The 13,288-nt window shown below is 29.4% G+C and overlaps 1 protein-coding gene across 1 annotated transcript in view; it reads left to right on the top strand.

The window, feature by feature from the left end:
* Nucleotides 1-13,288, top strand: part of LOC143045785 (aminoacylase-1-like) — a 28,393-nt gene that overhangs the window by 1,504 nt on the left and 13,601 nt on the right. The window contains exons 2-15 of the mRNA XM_076218539.1: nt 1,284-1,348; nt 3,397-3,501; nt 3,760-3,831; nt 4,808-4,830; nt 5,595-5,671; nt 7,209-7,298; nt 8,107-8,163; nt 8,662-8,735; nt 9,313-9,362; nt 9,792-9,855; nt 10,348-10,396; nt 10,922-11,028; nt 11,658-11,737; nt 12,827-12,887. Of these exons, the coding sequence (XP_076074654.1) occupies nt 1,284-1,348; nt 3,397-3,501; nt 3,760-3,831; nt 4,808-4,830; nt 5,595-5,671; nt 7,209-7,298; nt 8,107-8,163; nt 8,662-8,735; nt 9,313-9,362; nt 9,792-9,855; nt 10,348-10,396; nt 10,922-11,028; nt 11,658-11,737; nt 12,827-12,887 (974 nt within the window). The remainder of the gene's footprint in view (nt 1-1,283; nt 1,349-3,396; nt 3,502-3,759; nt 3,832-4,807; nt 4,831-5,594; nt 5,672-7,208; nt 7,299-8,106; nt 8,164-8,661; nt 8,736-9,312; nt 9,363-9,791; nt 9,856-10,347; nt 10,397-10,921; nt 11,029-11,657; nt 11,738-12,826; nt 12,888-13,288) is intronic.

Here is a 13,288-nt window from a genome sequence, read left to right as displayed (position 1 = left end):
CTGCACTATTAAAGTTTCATGCATCTGTAGGAACATAATTCAGGAGAAAAGTCTAGAAATATTCTATGTACATTTTATGTAATCTCAATTACCCTACAACTGAAGAGAGGGTGACCAACTAATAAGATTTTAATTTCCCAAATATTTCTTGAAGAATAGCAACAAAATTTTTTATTATTTCACTCAACATGTTTTGGAAGTGACAATGCCTACACTTTGTCTTAAGGTGAATGAAGTCACATGACAGACATAATTAACTACTGTATCACTAAACTGGAATATTTTTTCCCATTCCTACAGACGTTGTCAATAATAATATAAAAAAGAAGATGTGGTATGATTGCCAATGAGACAACTTTCCACAAAAGACCAAAATGACACAGACATTAACAACTATAGGTCACCGTACGGCCTTCAACAATGAGCAAAGCCCATACCGCATAGTCAGCTATAAAAGGCCCCGATAAGACAATGTAAAACAATTCAAACGAGAAAACTAACGGCCTTATTTATGTAAAAAAATGAACGAAAAAAACAAATATGTAACACATAAACAAACGACAACCACTGAATAACAGGCTCCTGACTTGGGACAGGCACATACATAAATAATGTGGCGGGGTTAAACATGTTAGCGGGATCCCAACCCTAACCTGGGACAGTGGTATAATAGTACAACATAAGAACGAACTATAAAAATCAGTTGAAAAAGGCTTAACTCATCAGATGGACAAAAAATACAAGTGGACGTGGAATAAACTCAGCATACCTGCCAGTGTTTCAAAATGCCCATGGGGGTTTTACGTGCAAGATGGCTGTAATAGTCCTACAAAACCTCAAGGGGCCATCAAATTTATTTTAATGTTGTTTATTTGCTTTTTCATTCTTTTACAATGCTATTCCAATGGTGAAACTGATTGTTTTGTTTTAAATTGTGGACAATATTGATCTTTCAAAATTTCCAATTGGGAGTCTCCATAGGGGAAATTACCTGCAAGTAGTGACAGTTGGCAGGTATGACTCAGTGAAGAATATTGTACATAAAATTTAACAATTGCAATAACATTAATTGAAGAAAACAACAAGCAAGTGTATTTTTTCTGAAATACCAAATGCATAGATAGATAGCTAAATTAATTTAATTTAATTAAATGTTGATACTAAGAACAGTCTCTCTCCATACAGGTTTGTATTAACAAGTGATTCTTTCTTTTTTTGTTTTTAAAAGAATGTTATACACATCACTTTAATGATCAGATTTATTTGTAATTTGTTTTATTTAGATGGAGCTATCAAGTTTCTTAAAGATCAAGCAAAGGACATTGGTCTGCCATTTAAAACAGTTGAGGTATTACTTTTATTTTTTTATATCATTTATGCCTGCCATATGATGTCAAATTTCTTTGGTATCCTTTGATATTTATGTGATAATGGCATGAAAAAATGATAACAATGATAACAATACTTTATCACACCATGAAACAATACATTTTAGGAGATTTATTTAATAGATATTGATGTATTAAATGAACAATTAAAATTTTCAGTGAACTACTGTAAATTGTGAATTTTTGCTAAGTAAATTTTTTGTAATAAATAAATGCACACAAAATATTTCCAACCATAGATATTTGTTTTGAAACATACAAGTTATCACACATCACTGATAAGAATTAATGGGGAGAGATAACAAGGAAAATGCTTTTATGACTGAAGTTGGAAAAATTAATTATTCCATGCACTTTTAATTAATTCAGAGTCATACCACCAGTGTAATATATAGTAAAGAGACAATAGTCACACCTTTCATTTAAATAAATTCATGGTCATACACAATGTAAATGTTGACATCATCTTTGAATGTTGAATTCCTCTGGATTTTGATATTTGTATTAATGAAGTTGTTCACCAACTGTACAATACATTGTAAGGCAGACACAATGTAATTTTTAAGGCATAGTTACGAGACCATCTAACTAAAACATGACACAAAGTTTAACATGAACAAAATAAACTAACCTATGCTGCCTGTGAGACAATATGCCTACTCATCTAATATATAGATTCACTTTTGGGAAGGTATTTATTATATATATATATATACATGTATATTCAAAATTTATTTCAAAATAAAAGGTTATGAGGTGAACAAAAATGTAGAAATATCATATATTTCTATGTTGAGGTTTATGACCCCTTCTGTGGCCTGTGAATTATGAACTTTTTAAACTGCAATAGTATCAAATCAGCAAAGATAATGAATATTAGAGATTGGCCATTTTGTACATATACAAAGGGGAAACTTTGTGCAAAGCATAATCATTTATAGTTAAGTTGCATTTAATAGAAAAAGGGAATTTGGTGAAAATAAAGTCAAGAATTTAGTAGAAAATCCACAGACTTTAATACAGAGATTTTTGTAATAAAATTTGAAACATAGTTAACTCACTTGTTTTTCTATGATCAGCTAGCGTTTATTGTTTACAAAAAGTCCTAAAACAACCTTTAAATTCCAAAAAATCTCATATTGAGTCACTAAAGGTGCACCCTTGAAGGTGTACTTGAATTGGTTCACATTTATATTTATTTTAACAGATATCTAAAATTATAAACTTGTTTTAAGGAAATCATTGCATGCACTGCATGCAATAATCCTCTGTCTATCAAGTACCGAATTGTCAAATATGAGAGTACAAGGGAAAAGGTTGTTGATTTTCTATAAAATTTCCATAGGTTTAGCATTGAAGCAACACAAGGGTACATAATCCCTAAAAACACTTTGCTGTAAGTCACTCTATTTAAGTTTTTTTATACCAATCTTATTTCTACCTTTAATGATGGTAATTATACCTCTGTAAATAATTTACGGTCACTCATGTATTGCTATGATGTTGTTGTTCTGCAAAATCATTTGGTTTCCAGACAAACTTTAGTTTGAGTGTATAGATCTCTATGAATTTTAATAAAAAGGTTCAATACCACAAAAGGAAGGTTGGGATTGGTGTGGGATAAATGTCCCAACTGTTTAGGAATTAGGAGCCAAAAAGAGGCTCAAATCAAGCATTTTTCTAGTTAAAGGACAATACCTTGTGTTTAAGCATTTTGATTACTCTGAAATTGAACAAAAGGTTCAATAGCATAAGTAGAAGTGTAAAAAAAAAAATTTGGGGGGGAGGGGGGATTTCCCCCCCCCTCAAGATTAAAAGAATTATCAATTTTCCAAAAATTTTGCAGTAACAATTTATTTTGCTAATTCTTTGTATATAGTCTGAAAACAAATTTATTAATATGACAGGTTAGGGTTTTGACCCAGATTTTCATTTCACTGTAGTTGGAAATGTGTTACTGGAAGCAACAGATGCATTATTATTTTTATTTGTTTTTACTCCTTTACAGGTGCACCCTGGAAGAATTGTAGGTATAATGACATGGGAAGGAAGTGACCCCTCACTGCCATCAATTGTACTGAATTCACACACTGATGTTGTTCCTGTATTTGAGGTATAAAGATTTCAGAAAGATAAAATTGCATGTTTTATTACCCTCTGCAACAGTAAGAAAATAGAGCAAACAACATTACAAAATATTGCCAAATGTTTATTGCTATGTCCATTTTAATACACAATTTCTTTTAATGGTTAACAACTAATTTTTCTTTCTAGAAGGCTACAAACTTAAATTTCATGGGAAAGTTCATATAATTCATAAAAATTTTTTGAAAAATAGTTAATTATAATGAAAAAAATTATATTCATATAGGAACATTGGAAATGTGATCCATGGGATGGAGTAAAGATGGAAAATGGAGATATCTATGGAAGGGGAACACAGGTAAGAAGTCTATTGACAGGTTTTGTGTCAGGAAAATGCAGGAATTATGTGATATTTGTGTACTGTGAATTTATTATTATTCGTGGGATACAAATTTTTGTGGTTTTTCGTTGGCACAGGTTAACCACGAATTTAAATGTTCAACGAATCACAAATTTACTGTTGGGTTTGTATACAGACTTCGACAAACCACGAAATCAAATATCCACAAAAATGCAAGATTTCCTCAATCCACAAAAATTGATACCCACGAAAATAAATGAATCCAAAGTACTTCAGTAAAGTTTCTGTTGTACTTTTTGTGTTCTTATTTTTGTTGTTGCTATATAACAAAGAAGATGTGATATGATTGACAAATAGACGATCTCTCCACAAAAGACCAAATGACACAGTAATTAACAATTATAGGTCACTGTACAGCATTCAACAATGAGCAAAGCCCATACTGCTATGTTTACTTTCGAAAACATGTATTAGATATGTCATTTTCCACATAAACAGGTTACTGCTCATAGGAGTTTACCTTTATCTGGTAATATGAAAAAAAATTAAGGAGTTGCTTAATTTACCAGAAAGTGAAATGGCCTTTTGTATATTAATATTGGTCAGTGGTTCGAGCCTAGAACATACATTGACTATTAACTGAGTAAACTCCTGATTTTAAAACAAATCGCTCTTTTCATGGGAGATAACTTCTGCTTAATTTGTTACTGAATGGGAGTTTAATTCTAAGATGTCCAATGGTGTATTCAGAACAGACAAAAAACACATACATTTTATTAATGAGTTGTATTATTCATGTGCTTTTTGGGTTCAATGGTAAATTCTAGATTTGAATAACCGGAAGAGACTGTTTTTCATATTAATAAAACAATTATTTCACAACAAAATTATTATTTGATTATAATTAAAACCCACTTATGGTTAAATAACTCTGTATTATTATTTTAATGAGTTGTTTTTACCCACTTTGTAGGACATGAAATCAAATGGATGCCTGTAAGTACAACCTCAGCAAAAAGGACCTGAGTAATCCCTAGTTTGAGAGACCAAACCTTTTGAGCAGCTTTCCACATCACACTTCTGAAAGACTTCCTGTATTTTAAAACAGACTACCTTCAAAATTCAAAAATATTTGTTCTTAAGCAATCCCTGTTATGAGAAATGAACCCAAATAGATTTCTTATAGATCTCTTTATTTAAACAAGTAACACTGAACAAACATGTTTTATTGGTTTTGTTAGATCCCTCAAATAAGTATCTCTCCTCACAATTTTTTTGGAAATTGCATTTTTATCATAATATTTATATAATTAAGGTTACCCTAAATACATTTTTTAACCCTTACTATGAGAAGCCAACAATTTAGATAAGACCATTTAACATCCAATGCATTTGTTTTGAAAGAAAGTCAAATCAAAACACTCAAACTCATGGTAGAAAATAAATTGACATGGCAAAAAAAGAAAAAAGACCAGAAGACAAACAACAGTACACAAAACACAATATAGAAAACTGAAAACTGAGCAATAGGAACCCCACAGAAAACCGTGGTAATCTCAGGTGCTATAGAAGGTTAAGCAGATCCTGCTCCACATGTGGCAAGGAAAGGATATTTCTTGGAAGACAGATCTGAAAATGTTTTTCTAGGAGTGTCTCATAAACTAGTATATAGATAAATAAATTTTACTGGTCAGTGAATTTGTTGCAACTTAGATTATTTTAACAGAATACATTTTTGTAGTAAACATTTATTCTTTAAGATACATGGAGGCGGTAAGGAGAATGAAGGCTAAAGGAATACAACCATTGAGAACTATTTATTTAACATTTGTACCAGGTTAGTAAAAAGATGTAGTACAATGTATATGGAAAAAACTTGTTCCTTTTTTCATGTATTTATTCCATATCTCCTCTTATTTTATTCAAATCACAAAATCTTCAAATGCCATTTTAAAATCAATTTTCTGTCAATTGGGATTTGATGGTTCCAAATATCAGTTTTATTGACTCCACTTCATGGCACAAGTAAAACTGAATTTGCTACTGTTAAATCCCTAAAGAACAACTGCAATTGGTACTACAGTACTGTTACTCCTTTAATTTCATATAATTTTTCAAAATAAACAATAAAGAATAAGGTTAGCTGTCAAATTTATGCCTGTTGAATTTATTCAAACCCAATTTGGTTTGATATGTACTAAAATGTAATTCAGAACTGAAAAAAGATCCCTACAAGACAATGTCTGAAATTATTATAAAGAGCCCATTTGTTTCTGATCTAAACAATGACAATGATTACGTGTGTAGTCGTTTAATCCATTTGATTTTTACAATTGTTGGTCAAAGTTGATATTGTTCACATAAACAATGTACATGCAAAATACATCACATCGTTGTTGATCCTGTCTCCTTCAGATGTATCAACGAATATTTGTTTCTGCATCAGTCGTGTAAATAATTATGAGCATGTGTTGTTTTCGCAAAGTCCTGGTCATTAATTTCCACTTTAACTTGTTTGTTTACAGATCATTTAAACAATTTATTTCTGTCTCACTACCCAGGGTTGATAAAGGTCATTAAACAATGTTTTTGTTTCTAGCAGCTTAACATTTGCTAGACAATAGTCATAGATGACAAAATTTCAGTTAAGAAACAAATGCACTCAAAGAATAAACATTAAATGTATATTCCTGACTGGTCGCCATCTAATTTACTATTGACGAGACCATGACCCATTAATACTATAAATAGGCCTATGATCCAGTTATGATTATGATTATAAACTGTTAACAGACAGGTTGAAATAGAACACAAATAAAACAGTAAGCACATGCAACAGTATACGGTTGAAATTCTTAATTTTGTTTGGTCCCTTTTTGTCACAGATCACAGATCAGATATGAATTTTGGTGGCATCACTTATACTGTTGAAGAGTTATGCCCCCTTTACAAATGGAAAAATTGCTGATTTTTTTGTTTCTGTTTACTTACTTAAGTTTGCATCAACTTTATGTCATAAAACATATACACAATGCTTATTACCACCAAACTCAGATCAAGTACAAATTTGGTAGTGTCGCTTTTACAGTTCTTGAGTTATGTCCAATTATAACATTATCGCTTATATGCAAGCGGGTGCATCATCTGTGTCTCGTGAACACATTCACCATTATTTTTTTCTGAGACTGGTGCTTGTGACTACCTTAACTTGCGGTCATCCAATGTTCAGTACTTCAGTACTTTGATTTACCATTAATGTGAAGTAATATTACTAAAAATACATGAATGTACTATAGATAAGAAAATCTTTGTTTAAAAATCTATTTATCCTTATGTCTATTGAATGTTATTTCTTTACCTATGAATCTTTTTAGATGAAGAAATCGGTGGTACTCTTGGAATGATGAAATTTGTAAAAACAGAGGAATTTAAGAAAATGAATGTTGCTTGCGCTATTGATGAAGGTACTAATTTTAGATCTGATATTTAGTTTTCTTTTGAAAAACAATGGTTTGTTATAGATTTCAACCCTATCAGCTATAACAAGATTATAAAAAAGGTTCAAATGATAATACATTGTACTTCTATTATCAGGATTTATAACTAGAGGATTATCGTCTTTAATAGCTTTAGGTTTGATTGCTATTGATTTTGCCATTTGATTACAGACTTTACTTTTGCCATTTGATTACAGACAGACTTTACTTTTTGCCATTTGATTACAGACTTTACTTTTTGCCATTTGATTACAGACAGACTTTACTTTTTGTCATTTGATTACAGACTTTACTTTTTGCCATTTGATTACAGACTTTACTTTTTGCCATTTGATTACAGACTTTACTTTTTGCCATTTGATTACAGACAGACTTTACTTTTTGTCATTTGATTACAGACTTTACTTTTTGCCATTTGATTACAGACAGACTTTACTTTTTGTCATTTGATTACAGACTTTACTTTTTGCCATTTGATTACAGACAGACTTTACTTTTTGTCATTTGATTACAGACTTTACTTTTTGAATTTTCATCAGAGTTTGGTATTTTTATTATTTTACTTTTTAGTGGAATATTAATAATAAATAAACTTTTAGAGAAAGAAACAAACAAATGGAAAATATCAATTCCATGAACCATTAGTAAATGAATATAATATTAAAAATACAGATTAATGCAGTTTTTAGAAATTAAAAGACCCTGGGTTTTTAAGTACCTGGTTGAAATCTCTTCAATTTGTAATTACCTTTACAACTATTCTTCTATATTTTAGGTCTAGCAAATCCAACAAATGCTTTTACTGTTTTCTATGGGGAAAGAGCACCTTGGTGTAAGTAAAACAAGTTATATACTTCATTGATAAAACATACTTGTGCCTGTCAAATTCAACTACAACTAATTCATATACTAATGCATTACAAACTGAAAGAATACATAAAAGCTTGAATAATATGTACAAATCTGAAATAAAATAACAGTCTACAAAACTTCATGAAACATTTTGGGGCATAAAAATAAAGGCTATTGGTCATTACTAAACATCATGCAAATGAAAAATTTCAAACTGAAGGTTATTTATTACTTATATGTGCTTCATTTATTTCATTTAGATATGTTTTTAAAAACAATAAATACAAAATTCACAGAATAATTTATAAACAAAATTTCCAGCTTAATTTTTCTTAATCATTTAGAATATAATGTTTTCAACATTATTAATCATGAACACAGATTGAAAAAATGTAATGTTGACAAAAAAATACTTTTTGATCGCTTAATCATTGTTTACAGAATCAAAGTCCCATCTTTCTGTAATATTTCATTACAGGGGTTCGTGTTCATTGTCCAGGAAAGCCAGGTCATGGTTCAAGATTTATTGAAGATAATGCTGCAGAAAAATTTGTAAGAAAGCTTTGACTTATAGAAAAGCATTACAGACAAAACAAATTTATGAAATGATCTTTACATTTTGTGTTGATTAATTCTAGATTTGACAAAAGTTTTAAAAGTAGAAACTCATGTTTTAAATGTAGGTTAAGGTGATTCATGTTCTGTCCTGCTTTTCAGTAGTGTTGATAATGGATTATTGACAAAATATCTTCTTTTATGACTAGATTTTTTACTTCTTAATTTAACAACAAAATTGAAGACTAAGTTAAGTGTAACATGATGGTTAAATTTACAAACTTTTGCAAGGATTTCTAATTCTGTCTAGAGTCATATGTAATACTTTTATGACATATGGTCAATATATTCTATGTTCAAACAATAAACTTAACCAGAACAGTTCAGGTTTTAATACTAGGTCATAGTTAGTGAGATTCATGTCTTTTAAATTTTTTGTATCACATTTTCTAATCTTAAAATGTTAAAAAGGCTGCCTTAGCTAATATTTTAAGATATTTTTCATCTCTAGTTTGGAAGAAGATAAAAACTTGAGTTACCGGTACATGTATTGAAAATCCTATTAAATTTTCAGAGAAAAGTAATCAATAGTTTCCTAGAATTTAGAGCACAGGAGGAGAAAAAGTAAGTCTTACTTTCTTATAATGTGAGATCAGTGTACTTGGCAACAATTTTCATAGTATGGTTATTGGTTCCTTAAAATTGCTACTAATATTTCAATGGTTTTAGAGTAAAATTCTAAATAAAAGTATGAATTGGCCTAAATGACCCTATTTTAACTTTCTAGATGCTATTTAACAATGTTTTTTTTTATTATTAAATTGGATATATGGTATACATTAATGAGACAACAATCCATCAACAAAAATAATCAAAAGACATCTAGAAGACAACATGCAGTCTTTAACTAAAACCATTTCATACAATATGTTTAGCTTGAAATTGTCCTGAGTCTATAAAAGTTGTTAATAAATTTCTCATAAACAATAAAAAAAATAATCTGTCATTTAACCCAATTCTCCAATAAAACAATAAGCATTAACTTTATTTTAGGTTAAAAGGAAATGCATGTATAAAGCTAGGTGAAGTCACAACTGTAAACTTGACAAATGTACAGGTAGGTACCAAAATCTTCATAGCTTTCCTTAGTGTATATATCTAAAATGTATAGTAACTTTTCCATATTTTTGTCAAGCAAACTATTATTTCCAGTTTATAACTGAATCACAGAACATAAGTTGTAATACTTATAAGTACATTAGTCTAAATTCAAGTTAGCAAGATAATTAAAAAACTGAATACACCTCTATGTGAGAAATGTTATTTTTTCATGATAGTTATCATCTTTTCATAACATTTGTCATCTTTTCATGATATTGTCATTTGTTGATGGTAGTTGTCATCTTTGTATGACATTTGTCATCTTTTTATAACATTTGTCACCTTTTCATAACATTTGTCATCTTTTCATTACATTTTTCATCTTCTTATAACATTTGTCATCTTTTCATTATACTTTTCATAACACTTGTCATCATTATTTATGAATTGTTTCATTTACTTTCTAATAAAGAATTTAAATAAGGCATGTTTGTTTATTTCTATGTAGGGAGGATCATTAACCCAGTTTAACCTGGTACCAACAGAATTTTGTGCAGGTAAGCTACTTTAGGCTTTTGTCAAATTTAAACGAAAAGGAGACTGATCTTTTCTATAAACCTAGTTTAGATGCCCTAAAACCTTTTTAGTATTTATTAGATATGATGGAATTGTATTAATTGCAGTTTGTATTGATTATTTTGATAACATACTCCAAAATGCAAATAGGCTTAAATACTTTGGCGACTATACGTAGATGGGTCTGGTAGAAATATCATTTATCTCTGAAGAGAAGTGATATTAGAAAAGGAGGACCAAGGTTTCACCAAGAAGGGATGTGAAAGTATATACAGCATATTACCCTATTCATCTATACACCTTATCACTATTTATATGCCATTTCTTGACATCATAGAATTTGATGCCATAAGAAAAAAAGTTTACACCATTAAGCTCAGTAGGACAAGTGTCTCAGAATTAAAATAAGTGATAAGGTTTATTACAGACATTCCACAATTGGTCCACTGTAGAAAGTATGTATTTCTACAAGGCATTCTGTTCTATTTTAAAAATGATATTTCCAGGTTTTGACATAAGAATTACCCCAACTGTCGACTTCAAAGAATTTGAAGACAAGATTAAGAAATGGTGTTCCGAAGCTGGGGATGATGTGAAATATGAGTTTAAACAGGTTGGTTTTAATTCTTTTCTCTACATTTAATTTCAAAGGTAAAGATTTTTTTTAAGAAAAGAACATTTTGGTGGTGCTTCCGGATTATGTTGTTAATGTGGTTGTGGAATTCAATTATTTTACTTATATTGGAATCAATATGTACAAAGTCATTTATATTGTGCAAATTCAAATTTGTAACCTTGTGATGTGAGGAGAATAAGCGTTGTTAGGAGATAAATAACATGAGTAGGATAAGTCGGTAATTGAATAAGATCTATAGCTGTCTGTGCAGATGCAGAATACTTGATAATATTGAATATATGGCTGTTATTTTTGGCTTTTACAGTGAATAATGGCTGGTTTTACTACATTGTAGTTGAAAAGAGTTAAATTTTGGTTTTTGAATTGATAAAGAATTACAACCTGTTGTATTTAATAATTCTATAATTCTGTTATTAATCACACCTGAAGGAAGTATTACATGAGTCAATTCAATTCACTATTGTTTCCTTGTTAAACCAACAAACTTTATTGGAGGATTTGAAATATTTGGAAAAATTTAAAATTGTATTCTTCATACCTTATTTAGAATTTTTTTTTTTTTATTTTGACTATTGTTTGTCATATGAGTTATATTTTTTTCTTAGAAATGTGAAATCCAGTCGTTAACATCAACTGACTCCTCGGATCCATGGTGGAATTGTTTTGAAACAACTTGTAAACAATTGTAAGTAAATAAAAAACTTTCTAAATACATAATTTCACAGTGTTTTCCTAACTGGTACAAACATGTATTAAAAATTGGATATCTTCATCACAAATATATATATCGACAGCATACTGATGTTATTTATTTCCATATTAACAACCAAAAAAATATTGTTATTTATTTTGGTTTGATTCTAAATGTTCAGTGACAAATATATCATGCACATGTTGATTTATGTAAATGTTGATATCAGCTGGATTAAAGGAGATACATATTTATGACTTGGTAAAAATTAGAAGTACAGTAAAATATGATATTCTGATTTATGTAAGAACACAATTTGTTTTAATATAAATGACTTTCAAGAGATCATGTGATGAAGGGTAAGTTTCATTATATAACTTTAAGAAGTTGTTAAAAAGAACTATTTTAGACATCGTCCTTTTTAAAGTGTGTCTTTTAAAAACAGCAAAGTAAAAAAACCCTGCAAAACAAAAGGAACTCCTTTTAAAATGTCAGTTACAAAGTACACTGAAAAGGGAGGGACCAGACTAAAGGAACAATGCAACACAAGGGGAACATCTTTTAAAACACCAAATTACTTCATTGTTAGAATCCTCTGGATGTATTCATTCTATATATTCCATGAATTCATCTCTGGAATATTCCTTGAAAGAGAAAAGAAAGGCGTTTAAACATACAATTATGATAGCCAATGCCATTAGGATACTGTAAATTCAGAAATTATTGTGTGCATTTATTATTGCAATTTTGTCATTTTGGACTAAAATGCGATTTGAATTTTTGTTTATTGTGAAAAATCCTGTATAATTTGTATAAAAAATTTCAAAATGCAAGTTTAAATTATTGATAGTATAGCCCTGTCTCATCTTTTGCAATAATAAAAACATCTCAATAATTTCTGAATTTTCAGTACATATATTTTAAAATGTAAAACACTCAGTGAAAACAACCATGTATACCAGTAGTTGTAATGTTAAATGCATTTATTTGATTCTTTCTTGATTATCATTTTGTTTGAATAAAACACTTTGTGTAGCTGTTTAGAATAGTTCATGTATTGACTGAATTTTGTTTTACTTGTAGAGGGATGACATTAGAAGCAGAGATCTTTCCAGCAGCTACTGATAGTAGATTCTTCAGAGAGGTAAATACACAGCAAAATTTTGAACATTTTTTTTTTATTACACATTTTATTTATTACACTATTAGTTGTTACTTTATGATATGGTATAAAAATCAGCCCCAAAAAATCTATATGTTTTGGCCCCAAGATGACTTTTAAAATGTTTATATTATTGAAAAAGCTCCAAATTATCTCCCTTTGGTGCAAAAATGTCATTATTTGGCATCAAAATTGAAATATCTTTTTTAACTCATCGGTGATCTATATTGTTTTTTTTATTTTCAAATGAGCTGTACTTAAACTAAAAAAAATGTCAGATTTAACCAATTTCTGTAATTTAGTTCTTTTTCTATTTAGATATTACCTCTATTTTGCCTATTAGTTCATCAGAAAAAAGTACCTTACAGCTTTTACATTAATGC

Source organism: Mytilus galloprovincialis, chromosome 1 (genome assembly GCF_965363235.1).
Source record: "Mytilus galloprovincialis chromosome 1, xbMytGall1.hap1.1, whole genome shotgun sequence".
NCBI lineage: Eukaryota > Metazoa > Mollusca > Bivalvia > Mytilida > Mytilidae > Mytilus > Mytilus galloprovincialis.
This window is presented reverse-complemented; position numbering and strand designations above follow the sequence as displayed.